The 22,904-nt window shown below is 37.9% G+C and overlaps 1 protein-coding gene across 1 annotated transcript in view; it reads right to left on the bottom strand.

The window, feature by feature from the left end:
- Nucleotides 1-22,904, bottom strand: part of PTPRR (protein tyrosine phosphatase receptor type R) — a 244,264-nt gene that overhangs the window by 90,678 nt on the left and 130,682 nt on the right. Inside the window, 2 exon segments of the mRNA XM_025926367.2 lie at nt 4,149-4,411; nt 17,299-17,409. Coding sequence (XP_025782152.2) covers nt 4,149-4,411; nt 17,299-17,409 — 374 coding nt within the window.

Here is a 22,904-nt window from a genome sequence, read left to right as displayed (position 1 = left end):
AGATCTCAAAAAGAGAAATCAATAATGAGAAAATCCGAGGAGCAAGAATCAATATGATAATGGTGACTAGTTGGAAAATTTATCTTCATAATTTTGGGGATATATTCTTTGTGTTTAGGTAAAGCATTCACATTCGGTCTCTATAGTTTCTTTTATTTATTTATTTTATTTTTTAAATTATACTTTATTATTAATAATGTCACAGGAATAGATACTCTCCATCAGAGATGAGAGATTTATATGGCATGACCCAAAATATTTTGGGGACAAGTGACTCATAGTTCAGCCTCTATGGTCTCATGGAGATTTTAATGAAGCCAGATTTCCATACAATAAACAAGGCATTATTATTTCACTTCAGGATCCGAAGATGGAGGGATATAAAACACAAGTCTATTTTAAAGACACCATTAGAACACATAAGCATAAATTAAGTTTTAAGGCTTTTAAAACTCTCAGAAATGTTTCTTGATTGCATGGAACACTATACACCTGTCATATTTTACCCCTCTTGAAATATCACTATACCATCTTAGCAGGGAATTATGGCAGAAAAAATGGGGTGAGAATAGAGGAAGAAGGGGTGATGGGAAAAGCAGTGTTTCCCTACATCTGAAAGCTCACCTGAGAATTATTCATTATAACATTGATCATTCGTTCATTCATGCAAGCATTTATTTCCAGGAGCTTTTGCTTTTTAGGAATTATGTTCTACATGTAAGAGACATGTAAACCATATATGTGTCCTTAAGAAGCTTAGTCAATGGGATAAGATAGATTAGTTTTACATACACTTGAGAAATGCTATAAATACTGTATGCACACAGGGTTGTGGAGCTAAAGTAGAAGGGGGCAGAGGAGATGAAACTGAATGAATAATATTGGTGAAGTGGGCTAGAGGAAAAAGGAGAAGGAAGGAATGGCTTCTGGAGGAAGTGACACTTGAATTTCCCTCTCCAGATGCCCTTCCTACTCCCCCTCCCTCTTCTTACCTTGGACCCACCTCCCTAAGTAATCCAACCACAACCACCTTTTCTGTTGCTACCTGACACCCGGATAGCTCCTAAAGCAGTGCCTCCAGCTCAAATCAGCCTCTCTGATGGAACTTGGAAGCTAAGGGAAGAAAGGAATCTAGGTGGGAACCTAACGGTGGCCACCAGACAGCCAGAAGGATAGTGTCTTGGAGGCCAAAGAAGGAGAAGATTTTAGAAATGAAGTAGACATTCGTGCTAGATGGGAAAAGAAATGAAATATGTGCTTTCTATTTGGTGTTTAGGCCATTGATAAATTTGGCAAGTGTGCAAATAGCAAGGATTAAAGTTTGAAAATGACCAATGAGGCAACGAATACACTCTATTAATAAGATGCTCTTCTGAGAAAGGAAGGAGAGGCAAGAACCAGAGAAGGAAATGGGTTAAAGAAGTTTCTTTGATACAAGAGAATCTATGCTAAAGTCACCACGTTAGCAAAGAGGGCACAGTTGAAAACAGAGAAGGAAAATTGATGGAGCGAGCTATCAGGAGTGGGAGCAACTGACTGGAGGAGTCCGTGTGGACAGAAGAGCTTTCTCCTCCTCTGAGGTGGGAAGGAAGTGGGAGGCGATGGGTGGGGAGGCGGGGAAGTTTATAGACCAGGTGGTAGGGAATCTGACACTGATTACACACTTACTCTGCTAGAGTCCCCACGTGGACCATGAAGATGAATAAGACACCATCCCTGTACTCTCCGTTCTCAAACATTCACTTCATTTAAATGAATAAAGGAGTAGTTAACCTTATGCTGCTTGAAATTCAAACACGCCCAGCAGTGGCTGACAAAAGGTAGGATTCTGGCAATAGGTACTTCCTAGAGGATTTCACCACTGGCCTTGCTTAGAATTGGCAGTGCATGATGAGTAAAAGTTAGTCTGACTTTTAGGTAGTTTTATTATCATCTTTAAATCATCTGTAGAAAATGACCACCTTATTGCTTTCATCGGAGCAAATCTCTTCTGCCACCCCGCTTGTGGTACATCACCTCAGATACTTGCTTTGAGGTTTCATTTGGAAGCAAATCAATGTATAAAACTCATTTGAGTGACAAAAGCAAAAGAGCCGGAAGGAAGCAAAGAAGTCAAGTTTAACCCCTTCATATTACAGATGAAGAAAGTAAGGCCCAGGTAGGTGAATGATGTATATGAAGCCACTCAATCCAGCAAAGGGCAGAGCTGGGTCTGGAATCCAGTTCTCCGGACTCCTGGTTAGTCTCCAGGAGAGAGTTCCATCTTGTCTACAGCCCAGACAGCAGTGTTGTGGTACCCAACTAAGAAAATAGTACCTGGAGAGCCACATGGATCCATCAGGAAACCAACCAGTATTTGGGGGTGATGAGGAAGGAAGGAAGACTTGATTGCTCTATGTTTTTCTTCTGTTATGGAGTCAAAGTGTTCTCCCTTTACAGGACTTTAGAGATCACTGCAACAAATCCCTTTCTTTTTACTTCATTCATTTTTTTGGACAATATTTCAAAAAATTTGAATGACCACTTTGGTCTTCTGAAGTTTTTATATTTTCTGAAGGGATGTGGCATGTGTGAGTATGTGTGTGTGTGTGTGTGTGTGTGTGTGTGTGTGTGTGTGTGTGTGTGTGATGGGAAATATATTTAGAGATGTGATCTGAAAACCTAAGACAACAAAAAGGACAGTGACAGAAAATGAAGATATAGGAAAATAAGAGGAAAATGAACCAGGGGAGTGTACCTTGAGAGCCTCTCAGTTTCCCCACTACCCTCACATGCAGTGTTGGATATAACATCAATCATATATATATATATATATATATATTTTTTTTTTTTTTTTTTGAGAGAAAGGGAAATAGAAAGGGAGTGAATGGGGGAGAGGGGCAGAGGGAGAGAGAGAAAGAGAGAGAGAATCCTAAGTAGGCTCTACACTTACCACGGAGCCCAATGGGGGGCTTGATCCCACAACCCTGGGATCATGACCTGAGCCAAAATCAAGAGTTGTATGCTCAGCCGACTGAACCACCCAAGTACCCCATTCATATTTTAAGTATAGATAGGAAGCTTCTTACTTTAAGAAATAGCATGCGGGGTTGGGGGGGGGCCTGGGTGGCTCAGTTGGTTGAGTGTCCTACTTCTGCTCAGGTCATGATCTCACAGTTTGTGAGTTGGAGCCCCATGTCGGGCTCTGTGCTGATAGCTCAGTGCCTGCTTCAGATTCTGTGTCCATCTCGCTCTCTGCCCCTCTCCCGCTGTACTTTGCCTCTCTCTGTCTCTCAAAAATGAATAAATGTAAAAAAAAAATTAAAAAGAAAGAAATACCTTGGGAAAGCTTTACTTGATATTTTGGGGGAAGTAAAGAATTAGGTTTTATATACTTTGCATATCATGGTTTTCATATATTGGCTTTGTTTTGAGTGAGAATGTGTCAATATAAGTACATCACAAAGGCAGGTAAGGCAACTAAAAAAAATGTCATGGATTTTGAGATTTACTGTTTGCTCAGAAGAAGAAGAGGGACAACTTCATAAAAAATTGATTTGTGGGGTGCCTGGGTGGCTCAGTTGGTTGAGTGCCAACTCTTGATTTTGGCCCAGGTCATGATCTCACAGTTTGTGAGTTCAAGCTGTGCATCGGGCTCTGTGCTGTCAGTGTGGAGCCTGCTTGGAATTCTCTATCTCTGCCTCCCTTTTCCTCTGCCCCTCCCCTGCTCACACTCTCTTAAAATAAATAAATAAAACTTTAAAAAAATTGATTTGTGACAATGATTCTTCCCACTTCACATCAAACAATGTGGGCTTTGGTAGGAAATACCTTAAGTTTATTCCTAGTCCTTCCATCTACCAGAGTTTCAATGACAATTAAAGGAGATAGTGTTATGTTACATCATCAGCCCTTAAAATGTACTCAGTACATTTGATTATAGAAGCTGTTCTGTACTTGAAGATGACCTTGGCTTGGGTCTTCCCCCAAATGGAATCTGATGTAACGAAAATATTTTTGTAACATAGCTAGATTCTTTGTAACATAGAAAGATGGCAGTAAACGATTTTAAATCCAATATGCCAATCATCTCTGGTTCTATCATTTTTAATTGGTGAATAATCTTTTAAAAAAAAGTAACCTGTAGGGGGATACAGAAAAGCTCTTACCTCTCCTGAAGTCCTATGGGCTTCATTTTGAAAGGAGAAGGGCAGACAGCGGTGGTAGCTTTGATCTCAGGAGTGTATCGGCCTTGAGGGTCCACAACCACATTCAGCACCTTTGGGGCTTGCTCGGGCTGGACCATGCTGTTGACTGTCTTTGCCTCAGACTGTGCTGGCTGTAATGCAATGGGTGATAGGTGGATCTCCTGATTTTTCTCTTTATCTTGTCGCAAGGAAAACTGAAACTTTTCTTTTAATCTGTAAAGAATCTATAGAAGGAGATACAAAGTCTTGCTGTCATATTTTGCACACTAAACAACAAAATATAATCTCTTCCAACCCGACCCAGAAGACAAACTAAAATGAAGGTTCAATGATAATACAACTAAGCAAAGCCTTCCAGAATGGTCTCTCAATTTTATTATATTGAGATTTTTTTCCCCAAAAGGATATAGTTGGTATTTCTAGTTGTTAAACAAATGTGTTAATGGATCTATTCTTCAAATATATATTCGAAAGAAAATTTGGCTAATTTTATGAAAGTGCCAGATGTCAGTTTGATCACATGCAAATCTTTACTCAAAATGGCTGAAATGGAAGGCTGATGAAAGGAAGAGCCATGAACTATGTATGGGCTGATGACATTTACAGAAACAGAGATCTTCATCCAGGACAACATGGGAGAATAAAATCTTGTAAAATATTAATGAAAACATGGTTATGTTATAAATCTTAATTTCTTATGTTGGTAAATATCCACACTAGCCATGTATTAACTTGAATATCTTGTAACTTCTTGAAAAATTTAAATGTAGGGCACTTATCAAAGAAAAATTTGGATAATCAGAATTTCATTTCTTACCTCTTTCCCCTTTTAATTAAAAAGAAATTTAATGTTTAATTATTTTTGAGAGAGAGAGAGAGAGAGACAGAGTGCGAGTGGGAAGAGGAATAGAGAGAGACACACACAGAATCTGAAGCAGGCTCCAGGCTCTGAGTTGTCAGCACAAAGCCTGACGCAGGGCTCGAACTCATGAACCATGAGATTATGACTTGAGCTGAAGTCGGGAGCTTAACTGACTGAGCCACCCAGGCACCCCTCTCCTTTTTAATCTTGCATGCATGTAGGAAAAAGCAAACATATTACTTTCCTCCATTCTCAGAGCCCTTTCTGGAATGGCTAATTCACTTCAGAAATGGTAGGATTGTCATTTTTAAATTTTTGAAGGAATTGGGCTGACTTTGCTCGAACCCTCCATGGACTGAATTGTGAGGGAGGAGAGTTTGTTTCTCATCCTCAGGCTTCTCTTTTAATCAGTTTTTCTTTTCTATTTTTATTTATTTTTTTCCTTTTTAATTACGATTGACTTTTATTTTCTAGAGAGGGAAAGAGTATGCAAGCGAGGGACAGGGACAGAGGGAGAGAATTTTTTTTTTAATGTTTATTTATTTATTTTGAGAGAGAGAAAGCTCTAGTAGGGGGAGGGCAGAGAGCAAGAGAGACAGAATCCCAAGCAGGCTCCAAGCTGTAAGCTCAGAGCCCAATGCAGGGCTTGAACTCATGAACCATGAGATCATGACCTGAGCCAAAGTCAAGAGTCAGACACTCAACTGACTGAGCCACTCAGGTACCCCTATTTCAACTTTTTAAAAAAAGATTATTTTATCTTTTCTGGTTTTATTAAGATGTAATGGACATATTATATAGTTTAAGGCATACAACATAATGATTTGATTTTTTTTTTCTCTTAACGCTGACTCCTCTACTCCAATTACCGCAGAAACTATATGCCCTTGGGGTGCCTAGTTGGTGGCTCAGTTGGTTAAGTGGCCAGCTTTTGGTTTCAGCTCAGGTAATGATCTCATGGTTCATTGAGTTCGAACCATGTGTTGGGCTCTGCACTGACAGTGCAGAGCCTGCTTGGGATTCTCTCTCTCCTTCTCTCTGCCCCTCCTCTGCTCTCTCTCTCTCTTTCTCTCTCAAAATATATAAACTTAAAGAAGAAACTAGATGCCCTTGTATTTCTTCAAGTATGTTCTCAGGAAGTGACTTGATAAGTTAATGCACATAAAGGGGTGACTTAACCCATTGTCTGTAATTACAGCACTGACAATGTCTGCATTTTAAAAAGCTTTGGGCCAACTGGACTCCCTTGTTTAATGTCTGAAATCCATTAGCTGAACGAGTGATATTTTAAGGGAGAGGGCTTTCTTGGCACTTTTCAATCACATTCACTCTAGTCCTAAGACTAAGTCTTTCTTTCAAAGTTCTTTTAAATTCTAGTTATATCTATATTTGAAATCTACTGGAAAAAAATATATATACATATACATATATATTTGTTAAAGAATTAATAAACAGAAAAATTAAATTGTGAAATAAATTGAGAAAGAAATAATCTGAAATAATGGAGAAGATAAATACCTTTGAGAATGTATTTCAGGAAAATTTTAGAAAATATTTGTCTAATGTTCTCAAAATACATTGGTAGCACTTGTGGGTATTTATTTGAGGAAAATGAAAACACTAATTCGAAAAGATATATACATACCTATGTTTACTGCAGCATTATGTAGTAACAATAGCCATGATATGGAAGCGACCTCAATGTCCATCCATTGATGAATGGATAAAGAAGATGGCATATATACACAATGAAATATTACGCAGCCATAAAAAGAGTAACATCTTGCCATTTGTAATAACATGGATGGACTTAGAGTGCATTATACTAAATGAGATAAATCAGAGAAAGACAAATGCTATATAATTTCAATTATATGTGGAATCTAAAAAACAAAACCAATGAGCAAAGAAACAAACAGAAGCAGACTCATAAATACAGAGAACAAACTGGTGGTTGCCAGAGGGAAGGGGGTAGGGTAATGAGGGAAATAGGTGAAGGGGATTACGAGGTACCAAGTTCCATTTATACAATATAGAAGTAACAGAAGCATAGGCAATAGACTCAATAATACTATAATAACATTGTGTGGTGGCAGTGGTGACTATGTTTATCATGGTGAGCACTGAGTAATATATAGAATGGTTGAATCACTATATTGTACACCTGAAACTAACACACATTGTATGTCAACTTCACTACAATAATAAAAATAGAAAATGGTTAAAATGGGCAAAAAATATGTTGTTAAAAAGTCTGCTTAACAAAATAATATTCTAAAAAATCAAAAAGAAGCAAAACACAACAATGTAAGATGAAAAGGTATCAGACTGAGATGAAGAAGAAAAGGATTTTAAAAGCTGAAAACTCGGGAGCAGGATGAAAATCTTTTAAGCAGTAAAGAACGGAAATGACAATGCAGAAAACACAGCCAGTGGCATATGTGGCAAAGTCAGGAGATTGCCTGGAATATATAGCAAAAAGATAAAGAGAAGAAGGTGAAAACAAGGGAAACAATGGCATACAGAAGTCAGAGAAAAGTCACTGTGAACGATAAACCAGACTAAGTGAGAGAGCTGTGAATCATTCAGAGCTATTTTTCAGTGCCCACTGAATGTCATGTATTGTGAGACTTACTGAGGATTCTGCTATGAACAAAATAAACTATACCCTGTTCTCATGGAATTAGAGATATGGAATGAAAAAGGTGCTCAGTCAAAAAACATTTCAGTTGAAAAAAGAATAAATAGGGGCGCCTGGGTGGCGCAGTCAGTTAAGCATCCGACTTCAGCCAGGTCACGATCTCGCGGTCCGTGAGTTCGAGCCCCGCGTTGGGCTCTGGGCTGATGGCTCAGAGCCTGGAGCCTGTTTCCGATTCTGTGTCTCCCTCTCTCTCTGCCTCTCCCCCGTTCATGCTCTGTCTCTCTCTGTCCCAAAAATAAATAAAAAACGTTGAAAAAAAAAATTAAAAAAAAAAAAAAAAAGAAAAAAGAATAAATGTGAGGAGAAAATGGGAGAGTTTTTGTGACTGAGGAAAAAATGCATTTACAAAAAAATGCATGAATTCCACACCTCGATAAATTGAAGTTCATGAGAATGAAGCTAATAGTATCTCAAATACACAAGGTGTCAGGGAATATACTGCCTGTGTACATTTCCTGGAAAAAATTAACCCAAACTCATGAGAAAGATGACTCAAAATTAAGAACTGAAGAACTAGAAATTGCGATATAAAAGGGAGTTTTGAAATTATGTAAAAATGAGTGAAAATGAAATTTAGTTATGTCTCAGGTCCAACATCTCGGATTATAACAAGACAGAGGTTTGGGCAGAGAGATAAGAAATAGGAGTGATTGTACATTAAGTGATTTATTTATTTATTTATTTATTTATTTAATTTATTTATTTAATTCTCACGTTAGATAACATACCTTGTAGTCTTGTCTTCAGGAGTAGCATCCAGTGATTTATCACTTACATAGAACACTCAGTGCTCATCTCAACAAGTGCCCTCTTTAATGCCCCTCACCCATTTTCCCTCCTCTTCCCCCCACCCCATGAACCCTCAGTTTGTTCTCTGTATTTAAGAGTCTCTTACGGTTTGCCTTCCTCTTTTTTTTAATCTTATTTTTCCTTCCCTTCCCCTAGGATCAGCTGTTAAATTTCTCAAGTCCACATATGAGTGAAGTCATGTGATACCTATCTTTTTCTGAGTGACTTATTTCGCCTAGTATAATACCCTCCAGTTCAATCCATGTTGTTGCAAATGGCAAGATTTCATTCTTTTTCATTGCCGAGTAGTATTCGATCGTGTATGTGTATATTCATCCGTTGATGGACATTTGGGCTCTTTCCATAATTTGGCTATTGTTGACAGTGCTGCAATAAACATTGGGGTGCATGTGCCCTGTAAGTGTCTTTGAAATTAGGGATACAGATGGAATCAGAGTTAGGATGATCACTATAGGTCCTTCTGACTAATTATACATTGAAAAAATTACAGTCCATCTGAATCATGTGGCTTGCCCAAATTCAGCAGTCAGCGAGGGCAGATCCAAGTCCTGGGGCAGTTCTGCTTTGCAGACCCATGTACTTTCCACACCCTTACATTACTTCTGGTGCTGCTCTTTGCCATGCTATCATTCTTAACGATTGACTCTGACATCACATCTGCTGAAGATTGGTTCTCACCACTGAGTATATCTTTTGTGGATTAAAATCTCTCTTTAAGGAAAAGGACTATGCACCTAGGGAGTATAACTACAAATGCATTCTTATAAATTGAACTGTCAGGCAATTAAAAAGAATCCTTTTTGTCTTTTATTCAGTTTACTTCCTCATACACTGGAAACTTTTATACTGGTGGCGTTCACTGACAAAGGTAGGGTAAAGCTAAATCTTAAATTTTTGAAAACGATGGTGCTAAATATTCCTATGAGAAATATTACTGCATAAGAAAAAAACAAGACATCTAGTATTAAGTGACAAATCTTCTTACTCTTATTATAATTACTTTTACGAGCTATAGGATAGAAAACATTGAAGATAAATATCCCTACCCTGTGTATGATGCCTAAGAACTGGGGGGGAGGCAGTTAATTTACTGCTTCTCTTCAGTTTTCATAACCCTCAAAGGCACTTTGCCACCACTTTGCGCAAACAAAATCCTAGAAATACGAGAACAGTACCAATAAGATAACACAAGATTGCTAAGTTAAATACATAATTATTAAAAGATGAGGCAATAGAATTTAAGGCAGGACATCTTTTTAATTTATTTTTATTGATTATTTAAAAAAATATTTATCTATTTAAGTAATCTCTACACCCAACATAGGGCTCAAACTCACGACCCCAAGATGAAGAGTCGCATGCTTTTCTGCCTGAGCCAGCCAGGTGTCCCTAACTTTTTATTTCTTAATTGCAAGCCAGCTATTTACTTGAATGAGAAGAGAAACAAATATATCTGTACCTTCACAAAAATATCTTTAATAAAAGATAATACATATGTTATATATTCTTAGTTCTTCACATCTGAATATAATATGTACATCAGAACATTTGAATGCCTGTTTACATTTGGGTTTTGGAGAAGCATATTTTCATTTCCAAATTGGAATATTTGGATAAGCATATTTTCATTTTTAAAATGAAAATTTGGAGAAGCAAATATTTATTTTCAAAAATGAAAATGAGACAGCCAAGGAAATAACAGCTTTCTCAATAGCTCTTGACAGGTAACTTTTATGATTATATTGGTATAGAAGTAGCTCTAGTCCAAAGTCCTTCTTTACTTCATGAGTTTATGTTCTTGCTGAAGAACCTTTGCCACATATTTTTACAGTCATTGGCTTCCTTCATCGCTGGTTACAGGTCAGCTTTTTAATCTGTGTCATATGTGTACAAACTGATGCCTACGCCTTTGATTAGGCAGAACTGATGCCTACGCCTTGGAGAATATATAATGCTTACAAGACACTTTAAAAATACTCAAGAGTGAGGACACCTGGGTGATTCATTTGGTTGAGCATCCAACTCTTGATTTTGGATCAGGTCATGATCCCAGGGTCATGGGATTGAGCCCTGCATCAGGCTCTACACTGAGCATGGAATTTGCTCAAGATTTTCTCTCTCTCTTTCTCTCTCTCTCTCTTTCTCTCTCTTCCTCCCCCCCTTATCTCTCTTTCTCTCTTTCCCTAAAATTAAAAAAAAAATACTCAAGAGAGAGACTTGGTTGACAAAACATGGAAAGAATGGAAGATGTTGTTACCTGGCAATAGGTGGGTTGTCATGGAATTAAGTTGTAAGACAGTGGTTCTCAACCAGCAGGGATTTAGCCCTTCAAGGGCATTTGGTAATGTTCTAAGATGGTTTTGGTTGTCATACTAGGGTGTGTGGTGGGGTGCTACTGGCATCTAGTGGGCAGAAGCCAGGGATGCTGCTAGATACTTGACAGTGCACAGGACAGATCCTCCTCTCTCCCCAATATAATTACCCAGTCCCTTTGTGTGCTCTTGGTCAAGTCACTGATCCTCTCAGGATCTTGGTTTCCTCATCAGTAAAATTAGCAAACTAAAATACATTAAGTGTTTATGCATGGAGTCTATAGTTAATAATACAACATTGTATACTTAAAATACTTTGCTAAGAGGGTAGATCATATGTTAAGTGTTCTTATCACAATACAGAATAATAATAATTAAAAAATTGAGTGCCTGGTTGGCTTAGCGGGTTGAGCATCTGACTTCTGATTTCAGCTCAGGTTATGATCCCAGGGTTGTGGGACTGAGCCCCGTGTTGGGCTTCACGTTGACAGCATAGAGCCTGCTTGGGATTCTCTCTCTCCCTCTCTCTCTGCCCCTCTTGGCTCATGCATGCATGTGCTCTCTCTCTCTTTCAAAATAAATAAGCTTTCAAAAAATAATAAAAAAAATAAATAGAGAGCAGGAGGACACTTTTGGAAGTGATAGGAAGATCTATGACAAAGATGGTGGTGATGGTTTCATAGGTATATACTTATCTCCAAACTCACCAAGTTGTATCCATTAAATCTGCACAGCTTTTTGTATGTCAATCATACTTCAATAAAGTGGCTTAAAAATACATTAAGTATTTAGTACCACACAGTAAATTTAGTGCCAATTTAGTACCAGTAAGTGTGCAATAAAGGGAAGACATTAAATATTACTATTGTTATTATTTTTATTATTAAGAGGATTGCATTCTCAATACTTAAGAAGTAAACAGTTTTTATTAAGATAGAACAAAATTAAAAATTGCTTCAAGGCACATGCCTACTCTGAAAATGGTATGTTTTACAGAAATGGTTCTGTAAACAGATCATTCCAGCCAGAAATCTATTCCCATTTCCCTCAGTCTCTAGCAATTATATATAACCAATTAGAAGAGGGTACTGTTTATGTCCACCTGTGACATGTTTTCACTGCATGGGGCTCAGGCTATAGCAGGTGATCTGACATACAACTTCCTGTCTCAGCTACCAAGACCATGACTAGAAAACTTCTACATGACTAATAATTGGCTTTTTTATGGGTCTAACATGCTAAAACTTTTGTTGACATCAAGAGCTCTTTTCCTGTATTTTCTAAAATTGCTTTCCAGAAGCAGTCTGGCTTGTAGATATCTCTACCTACATTTCATAAATGCCTTTGCACTTTGTAATAAACCTCTAAGTACATTTGAAGATTTAATTTTGATGATAAATGTTCCTTCCATTGTTTATTGAAGTTTAATAACTAATTCTTCTTAGTAATACATTTCCCCTACCTAAAACAGACTGAATGGATTGGAAATTGCCCACACACTTTTCCTTGGAAAATTGTATTTGTCTATTTGTCGCTCCACCCACTCTACATTCACATTTGAGAGGTGCTAAATAAGTCACACATTTGAAAATGTCATGCATGTCTAATTTTATGCCTGGCAATATAATTTTTTTTTATTTTAAGGAAAGTAAACAATATGCCACATTTCAAAAATTTTGCCAAGCCTTATGTTATTGTTACATAGCACACATAATCCACCATTACAGCAATTTATCTATAAAATTTCATAATAAAACCATATGCCTTTTGTTTCTGTGGTATGTAGGAAGGCTGGATCGAAATAATGGTATTTGATCTCTCATACATATAGTTATTGCCAGAGGGGAAATTCTGTATTGTGTCTTTTCTTTTGCATGGAATCAACAAAATCATGGGAAATAGAATCAGAATATTATGTGTTTGAAAATTGCAAAAGTGATAGCACAACTATTACTGAGAGAGCCAAGTAAAAAACTTACTTTAAATCAAGGTCACTATCAAAACTACTTGAGCAAAGATAAGCTTTTTTAGAGAATCACATTTGACAAGTCCCTAAATGTGAACTGTTGACATGTCAGTGTTATAGTTGCATCAGATAAACTTAACTTCATGTTAAATCCAGTCTGAGTAGGTAGAATTTTTCTTTTTTTTTATTTTAAAATTTATTTATTCTGAAAGATAGAGAGAGAGTGGGGCAGGGGCAGAGAGAGAGAGGGAGAGAGAGAATCCCAATCAGGCTCTGTATTGTCAGCATGGAACCCTATGAGGGATTTGAACTCACAAACAATGAGATCATGACCTGAGCCCAAATCAAGAGTTGGACGATTTACTGACTGAGCCATCCAGGTGCTCCAGAATTTTTCTATCAGTATTAATTCCTTCATGTATACTGCTGGTTCCTCTGTTAACGTTTTTTTTTCCCTTTTTTTAAAGTTTATTTATTTATTTATTTTGAGAGAGAGAGAGACAGAGAGAGAGAGAGAGAGAGTGTGTGTGTGTGTACATGAGCGGCAGAGGGGCAGAGAGAGATGGAGAGAGAGAATCCCAAGCAGGTTCTGCGCAATCAGCACAGAGCCTGATGGTGCTGGATCCCATGAACAGTGATATCATGACTTGAGCTGAAATCAAGAGTCAGATGCTCAACTAACTAAGCCACCTAGGCACCCCTCCCCTGTGACTTTTCAAAGCGACCTTTTCTCATGAAAATTTAAGATTGTGTTTGAAATATATCATTCTACTTCTTTCATTTATTCAAGGGCAACTGGAAGACACATGAAAAGTGTTGTTTCTCTCACTACCCCCACCTCCAATGTGTTCCTTGCCCAAGAAATGGGAGCTCCACCAGCCAGGTACTCAGCCAAATAAATGAGGAGTCAACCTTAATTTCTTTCTTTCCTTCTCCCTGAGAAGGGAGCAAATCCTGTCATTTCCGTTTACAAATAAATCCCAACCATTCACTTCTCTCCATCTCCACCACCATCCCTCCTCTGGGCCATCATCATCTTTGTCACCAGGCTAACACAATGGCTTCCAGAAGAGTCCTGCTGCTCCCAGCTTTGCCTCGTGTTCTGTTCCCAACCACTCTTCACCAGCAGAGCACCTGCTCTTGTAAATCCACACATCAAATCACATCAAAGCTCTGTTTAAAACTTTCAGCTTCCACCCTTCTTGTTAAGCCCAGAGAGGCTGGCTTATTTCCACCTCAACTGCTCTGTCCTCTGCCTGGGAGGCCCTCTCCCCACATTGTCACATATCTTGGAGGTCTCCGAGGGTTCTGTTCCGCTCACTCACTATTAAGGTATCTCTTCACAGCACTGCACAATATATGATTTTTTAAAAAAAATGAATAGGGGCGCCTGGGTGGCGCAGTCGGTTAAGCGTCCGACTTCAGCCAGGTCACGATCTCGCGGTCCGTGAGTTCGAGCCCCGCGTCGGGCTCTGGGCTGATGGCTCAGAGCCTGGAGCCTGTTTCCGATTCTGTGTCTCCCTCTCTCTCTGCCCCTCCCCCGTTCATGCTCTGTCTCTCTCTGTCCCAAAAATAAATAAACGTTGAAAAAAAAAATTAAAAAAAAAATGAATAGACTTCATTTTTTAAGATCAGTTTTAGGTTTACACACAGCAGCAAAGAGTACAGAGTTCTCATATACCCTCTCTCCCCTATTTCCCTAAACAATATTCCCTATTAACATTTTGTATTAGTGTGGTCACATGTGTCACAATTGATGAGCCAATACTGGATATCATAATTAACCGAAATCCGTAGTCTAGATTAGGGCTCGCTCTTTTTGTTGTACATTCTATGGGTTTTTTAAAAAAATTTTTTTTAACGTTTATTTATTTTTGAGACAGAGAGAGACAGAGCATGAACGGGGGAGGGTCAGAGAAAGAGGGAGACACAGAATCCGAAACAGGCTCCAGGCTCTGAGCGGTCAGCACAGAGCCCGACGCGGGGCTCAAACTCACGGACCGCGAGATCGTGACCTGAGCTGAAGTCGGACGCTTAGCCGACTGAGCCACCCAGGTGCCCCCATTCTATGGGTTTTAACAAATCCATGAGGCCATGTATTCACCACCACAGTATTGTACAGAGTAGTTTCACTGCCATAAAAATCCGCTGTGCTCTACCTATCCATCTCCTCCCCTGAAACCTCTGATCTTTTGATTATCTCTAAAGTTTTGCCTTTTCCAGAAGGTCAAATACTTGGAATCATGCAGCATGTTCATTATTTGTTTAAAAGAAAAGTACTAAATTATTATCTGTGTTCCCCCTCCCCCTCCCCTTTAGAGTATAGGTCCTACAAGAACAGGGATCTTGTTCTCTCCTTTGGCCACAGTGCCAACCACAGGTCCACAGTGTATCCCCTGCAGGAATTTGTAGACTGAATGAATGGATGACTCTAACTGCCAACCCAGTGGACAGCAATCACCCATACTTTGGAAACATTCCTTTCTCGATTTGTTCTAGTAACTTTGGAGCAGACTTATCTAGGTTTCTGATTTTTACATTGATGCTTGGCAGAAACTGGGAAAAGAAGAGCTAGTCTCTGGCCCCCAGGGGTTGAGAGTGTGGCCACCACAGATTCTTTTGCCTCATGAGAGCAATATGTCATGAAAGGATTTATCCAGTCATGCTGGATATGCAGGTGCTCCTGAGTTAGAGAGGCAGAGCCTGGACCGAGTCTTACATGGTAAGAGCAGGCTCTGCTGGGCCTCTCTCTGCCCTCCAGGACTCAGAGGCTGCTCAGGAATCTGCTTTCCCACTTCCCTCCTTTACCCTAGCCTTTGCTCTGCCCAATCTTATCCGTCCACCCAACGCCCCCCCCCAGCAGTCTCTGCTTTTAGCACTCTCAACCTCCTTGAATTCTCCTCTTCCTCCCATCTTTTCATCTATGAAGCAGAAAAACACTCTAATTGTGACTGACAAGAGAGAAAAAAGCCCTCAAGATTCCTCAGATTAAGGAAGAGCCGCATATGTTAAAATAGTGCAATTAACTATTACAACAACAACAACAACAACAACAACAACAACAAAAAACACACCCTCTAAAATACTAAAAAATGCCCAGAGGTCTCAGTCATAGTTTCCCTAAAATCTCCAACTTTGTCTCATTAAATTTTTCCCTCTGAGTCTCCACCATTTAATACATAAAAATCAAATTTCTTACTCAATGTTTAAGTTATTCTTTTTATTATTGTGTCACAATTCTTAGAAATCTTGCTAAATGTGTGCCCATAGGAGACCAGACGCTTCTGAATTCATGATGATGGAAGCTTTAGGGTGTCCTTACTGCTTCCTATATTTAGACTCGAGGAAATATGCCCATCATCACCATGTTCAAGGCCTTAAATGTTTTATATCCTTCAAGTTTAGACTTACTCAGCCTCTGCCTTTCCCAACTAAGCCCTAATCTTTCTAACATAAACCCCTCCCCAGCAGGGGAAACATAAATGAACAAAAACCAATAAGACACTTAGCAATACTGTTGGTTGAATAGTATGTAGTGTGATGTCTTTTGGGGGCATTTAAGAGCTAAGGAAGGAATATTTTTGAAAATGTACAAAATTAAAAAGAACATAGCACAAGGAAAAAAATGTTTAAACCCCTTTGTAAACATCAAATATTTTAAAGTACATCACAGAATTTTTGAAAGAATAGGAAAATTTTATCAATGTATTTGAAAAGTAACTGTTAACTCCCTCAATACAAAATAGAGCTGCCTAGTTTAGTGGGTTTACTCTGGGTTCTTTTTTTTTTTAATTAGAAATATACTTTTAAAGGCTACACATTTATAATTTATAATTTACAGAACTATTTGCCGTGTATACTTTTATACTTTTTAAATTCATTCACCTAAAAAGTTAGTCGACAGTGAATTATCTAGCCTTTGAGCCTATGATCATCCCTTTTAATGCCTAGAATTTCGCAGAATGCTATCTATCTTTAGCTATTTATCTAATAGCATTAATATCTAATGCTATTTATCTTTAAAAATAAATAAGGAAATCAACGATTCTTAAAGATATAAGCTTGCCCCTAAGACGTTTCTTTTTAAAATTTGTCCTGAGTTCCATAAAGATGATATAAAAGAAGAAATAAAGTAAGCCCAAAGTGTGCCCATGAGACTTTAATGACTTTGAGGGCTCCAGTGACCACAGTAAATCACTTTCTAAAGCTTCATTCCCAGGGTTGATCAAGTTACTAAAAGCCTCAGTGCAATTACAGCCTTATTCTGCAGGTCAGAATCTGTAATTCCTTAGGTTTTCCTTAGCTATCACTCTGCCATCAGATATGAAATATTCCCAGTCTAATAGGATCAAAGCCTTGCTTCTGTTCCCAGTCTTTTCAACATTCGTTTGAATGACAGTATCCCATAGTATTAAGCAGTGGCTCAGTAAGGGATAAGATATATAAAGAAGCAAACTTACCATCAAACACGTTACTATAATAACAAAGATGCTGAGAAAAATGACAACAGCATAAAATCCTTCTTTGCTCCAGATTTTGTCCGCTTCATGCTGCCCTTGTAAAACATTTTTCTTTAAAAGCAAAACAGAAAGTCTGATGTTAAATGAGAGTTTGAGGAGAATGGCGTTCTTATCAGACACTCAACATATTTTTAGCTTCACTCCATTCAGTGTAGTAGAACACACCTACATCCCCCGCTGCCAGAGCTGCTTCTCAAACTGATCTGAGACGAGGACAGCCGTCCCTGTACATGAAGAGATGATTTTATCTCCTGTGCAGGAGCGAGCGTGCCGGACATGGCATATTGGGTCCTAGACTTCGTAAATGTCCCTCCAACAGTCTCTCTGGGAAATTACCTGGTTCATAAGTAAAAGAGTTCTGTTCTTTTCTGTGCTGAGGAAACTGTTTCTGAACCTTTCCTTACTGTTTTAAGTCCCCTCCCACAACACCAACACCCTGGTTTACGTGCTGTAATGCAGCTCTTGACTTCAAACAAAAGTGAAACAGGTGCAAACAAAATCTCTTGATGCTTTTATAAACAGAGTAACAGTGTCAGGATCATTTCCTTCCTTTTTTTCTCTTTCGTCAAATCTTTTTTTTTTTCCTTTGAATGCAGTCTACTTTTGCAGTTCACCTCCACCTGATTGAAGTTCACCTCCACCTACAAATTGTTAGGATATTATATTTTACTTAAAGCAACAGGGAGCATCAAAAAGTGCAGAATTATTTGGAAATAAAAGTAAGATAAATAGTTTTACTTGCGCCTTTAAAATTTTTTTGCTCTCTGCTTAGTGGGTGAAAGGGTGGAGAAGAAGCTGAATAAAATGTGAATGAGTGTCTTAGTTTTATTTCACCCACTCCTTCTTTAAAAAAAAAACCCACATCTATTAATATCACAACTTAGAAGGCAATTAAATTTTATAATTCAGTGAAATTTAAAGATTCATAGTTAAGGAAACTTTAGCTTGAAACTGAATGGCCTACAGTTGGGAAAAACATAAATGCTAAATCAAGTCAAATGTTTCCGCTCACCTAAACTTCCATTTTGTTGAAGTATGCCTTTTATTTCCCTCGGTGAGAGTCCTTGTCTGTCTTTGGATATTGCCTCCAACAATTAAGAAAGCCCTGAACAACAAGATATTGATGATGAAAAAGCCACATGGATAGTGGCCATGGAGAATGAGAGTTCATCTTGGGCACCCCAGTGGCAGATGAGTGCCCAGCTTAATGTAACCACTGGGGTGACTTCAGCTCCTACTATGTGGAAGAGAAAAACCACCTACTTGATCCTAGTCAACCCACAGAATCATGAGAAATACAGTTGTGTCAAAAATAAAATTCTTGAAGAAAAAGAACACCCCTGTCCTTGTAGGTGTCTGAACTTTGAAATCATCGTTAAATTATTTTTCAAGACTTTTTAAAAAACACAACACATTCAATGTTTGTAAATTAGACAAAAAGAAATAGTTGCCTTAAAAAATAGTTTATAAAAACTTTTATCCTGGAACTCAAGTTGCTGGGGACTTGAACAAAACAGAGCAGAAAGGATCTTGGAGTTCAATTGTGATCATAAAAATGATTTGAGGCAGACTCCTATTGCTTGCATAGTTGAATTTCCATTGCCTTTGCTTATAAAACACTGATATGCTCACTGTAACATCTCGCCTACTTTCTAAGACACAAATTCGTAGGTATAAGAAATGACTTGTATATATTTGAAAAATATGTAAGTGGTCAGTTGAGGGAGAATCTGAAAATACTTGCTTGATGAAATGATTAGAAACCAAGTATCCTACTGGAAAGGAAATCTTGCATTCAAGTGGTGACTTGTCTTTTACTCTTTGACCTCAGCCAGATCATATTTAATACAATACCTCTATAAACATAGCTGGAAACTACCAGAAAAAAAACCAACTCTTGTAGAAACCAGGTATAAATATGGTAATGAGTTTTTTACAGGCAACTAAATAACAACTATTGCTTGCTATAAAAGCAAACTAGTTAAGCATTCAAGTAGACAGCCTAAACTTGTCAAATTTAACTATGAGGATCTGAGCTTTAGTTCATGTAAAATTTGGATAAAAAGCAGTGGTTAGGTGGGTGGAAAGAGATTTTGTGTTCCTAACCTGATTTGGTTCCTTTCTTTCTCTTTCTCTTTCTCTTTCTCTTTCTCTTTCTCTTTCTTTCTTTCTTTCTTTCTTTCTTTCTTTCTTTCTTTCTTTCTTTCTTTCTTTCTTTCTTTCTTTTTCTGCTATAGTTCGACACCTCTGGAATATCAACATGTTCCTTTCTGCTTAAGACAAATCTGTTTTGTTTTCTCTTTTAACCAAAGTGGTGATGATGGAAGAATTAACCTCCTACCCCCACTCCCCCACTCCTAGTTAGAAAGGCACTTGTTTTGAACTCCTAGAACTTAGTCACTGCGCTTTCTTGGTAAATAGATTTCCTTCTGAGTCATGCTATTACTGCTGAGCACTACTATATTTGTACAGAGATCTAAAAAATTGATAAGGATAGGGTAATAAATGGAAAAGTTTGTAGTTAAGATCCCACAAGTCAAAAGAGTATAATTCACAGGAATCTCCAATCTAACCTTTGCATAAGGTTAATGTGATGCCTTCACAGTTTGTCAAAGGGCTGAGGGTTCAATAATTCAGAGGCTCCACAGTCAGGTCAAACCCAATGCCACTGTATTATCTTTACGTCTTATATCATAGCTACATCTACCTACATGCTTTGCCCTTTAACTCTGTTGCAGTGAAAGAAGCTGATGAATTTTGTTTATTACTTAAAATTTGGGCTGTTTCCTGTACCCACAATACGGCTTCTCTGCATTGTTTAATAATTTGATGCATGATAGTTGTCTTAATTGTTTTTTTTTTAAACAATTCTGATCCCAAGTGATGGGAGACATCCCAAATGCTAGAAGACATGATTCAGAGGCTTTAGGAGATATATCTTTTTAGAAGAGATGAAGCACACAGAATAAGAATGAAGTGGAAATATTTTAATTATCTGGTTAATTGAGTTAGGTAGATAAACAAGGTGTATCCTACAACAATATAATTTTGTTAGATAAATGCTAAATGTCCACTGTATTATGCATAAAGTGAACAATTTGTTCTGAATTACCCAACACATGTTATCTTTAATTGTATTCCTCCTCTGCTTTGTATGGTCAGGACTATAATTCTTTAGATTGTTGACTAATGTTCTAGTTTCAAGGAATAATCACCATGCTCATGGGTAATGGTATATATTTATTTGGTATGTATTTTTTTCTGTATGTGAATATTCCATGAAAGTATCATTCAGCACCTTGGCCTGTTAGTAAGGAAGGTAACTTCCTCCTTTGAAACATAAGACCTGCCAAACTGGCATAATTCGCCATTAAACAACAACAGCAAATCCTAGATCATTTTTGCATTATCAATGTAAAACTTACTATTTCAATACATATTTAATTCAGTCATTAATTAATTTTTAATTAATTTTATAAAAAAATTTAAAAATAGAAACTAAAATAATGAATTTCATTTTATTTCCCTAAGATTTAATTTACTAGGCAACAGGAAGTCTAATTTTATCTTTATGAGCATCTTATAATAAAAAAATATGGGAGCACTTACAATGTTCCAGCTCATAAAAATATATAAAAGAAATAATATCTTTTTCTCCCCCAAAACTTAGATTAAAGTGAAAACAGATGAATAAACAAAAGTAATTCTGTATTTGGTATTTTTGTTTCCCAAGAGTCATTTCCAATTAAATCAAGCAGATAAAGAAAGGGCAACGATGGAAAACATGTCCTTCCCTGAAAGTAATGCATATTAACTTAGAAATAGATGCTTTGAGACGGCATTCACAGTGTTCTCTAATCCAGATAAAGGATGAGAAACCAAAATACCAATATTCTTTTTTTTTTTCTGTTAATAAACATGTTAGCACAGCACAGTGATAATTTGGAATAAAAATGTGAAAGAATGGGTTGAGGCATAAGTTGTTATCAGCGTTAATGACAAAGATGAATAAAGAAATGGGGAAACAGAATACCATCACCAGCTTAAACAAATATCAACAAATGCTTTTGCAGTGCCCCTTTGGACCCTATGTTGCTGAGGTTGCCCGGGACCATAGATGGCTTTCTCTTGTTTCTGCATTAGGACTTCAGGTCAGAGGGTAATGCTGGGTCCATTCTAGAAGTGCCTGAACAAAAAGCCGCAAACAATCCATCCTTCTCTCCTTACTGAAATGCCTCATATCCAATTAAAATACTTCCCAGTGTCCTTTCAGGTAATATTCTCTAGATTCTAGATTTCTAAATTTCTACACTTTCATAAAAAGTATCACATTTTGCCCATCAAGTATACTTCCATTATTCAACTACACTACAGACCTGTGGTCTATGGTGGGCTAATAGTTCTGTGCCAAGCCCCTCATTATCACTGGGCTGAGGTGTGTTGGAGGACAAATACTTAATTTTTACTGTTTTTTTTGTTTGGTGAGCTTCTCTTGGTTTGCAAATCTGGATGACTCACTAAGCTGCTGTATTCCTAAAGCATTCAGAGTGGCATTTAAACTCAGAATAAAGCAACAGGGAAGAGTGCTTATAATATTCACTGAAAGATTACGGGAGCAAATAAATAAACCCAATGGTCTTTTTAAATTTTACAGCACTGTCCTGAGCAAGATAGTGTGCAAGGCCATCTGTCAAGGGCCTAGATATGGAAATGGTGTTTGGTTGGATACAAAAGGGAAGCCCTTCAGAGTCACATGCAATCAGGGTTGAGGAGGAGTTTGGGTGTTTAAGCTCATATTGACCTTTTCCCCTGGCCTCTCTGAAGCAGGAAATGAGGGGCTTTCTTCCTCAAAGCTCCTATGGCCCAGTGTGGTAACATTACCATGTATTCTCCTTATCTGCTTATATCTTATTTGCCCTATACTAGAATACAAACTCATTGAAAGCCAAAATCGTATTTTATTTATTTACTTGTTTGCTTATTCATTTATTTGTCCAACTTTGGACACTACCTAGCACACTGCTTGTCTATTTGTGTGCCCATTATGTGCCAGCGTCTGAATGAAGGGGTGGAGACAACAGATAAAGTGAAATGGCATATGTTCTCAAGGAGCCTATAGGGTAGAAATAGATTTGAAGACCAAGATGGGATAAGGGCTTCTTGCACTAAGCTCAGTGAGAACACAAAGCAAGAGCCCACATCTGTGGAAGCACAAGGGAAGGCTTTGTTATATAGTAGACTGATCTTGAACCACGAAAGGTGTACAGATGGATCAACATATGCACAAGCATGGAGGGAAGAGAGTATGGGGGTGTCCTGGTACTCACTGAGTGTAGAGGTGCTGAAGCATAAACTAGGAGGGTGCTGTCCAACAATCAGAAAGCCCAGTGCACAAAGGACCATATATCATATTAAGAAATCTAGATGTGATTCTATAGCATTTAGGAAGGCAAAGAAGAATCAAGAATCATGACATTAGGAGAGCACGGCCAGATCTGCTCTGAAAAAGATTACTCTGTGTGACAAGAGGGAAAATCCCTTGTGTG

Source organism: Puma concolor, chromosome B4 (genome assembly GCF_028749965.1).
Source record: "Puma concolor isolate L17-30 chromosome B4, mPumCon1.1.hap2, whole genome shotgun sequence".
Lineage (NCBI taxonomy): Eukaryota > Metazoa > Chordata > Mammalia > Carnivora > Felidae > Puma > Puma concolor.
This window is presented reverse-complemented; position numbering and strand designations above follow the sequence as displayed.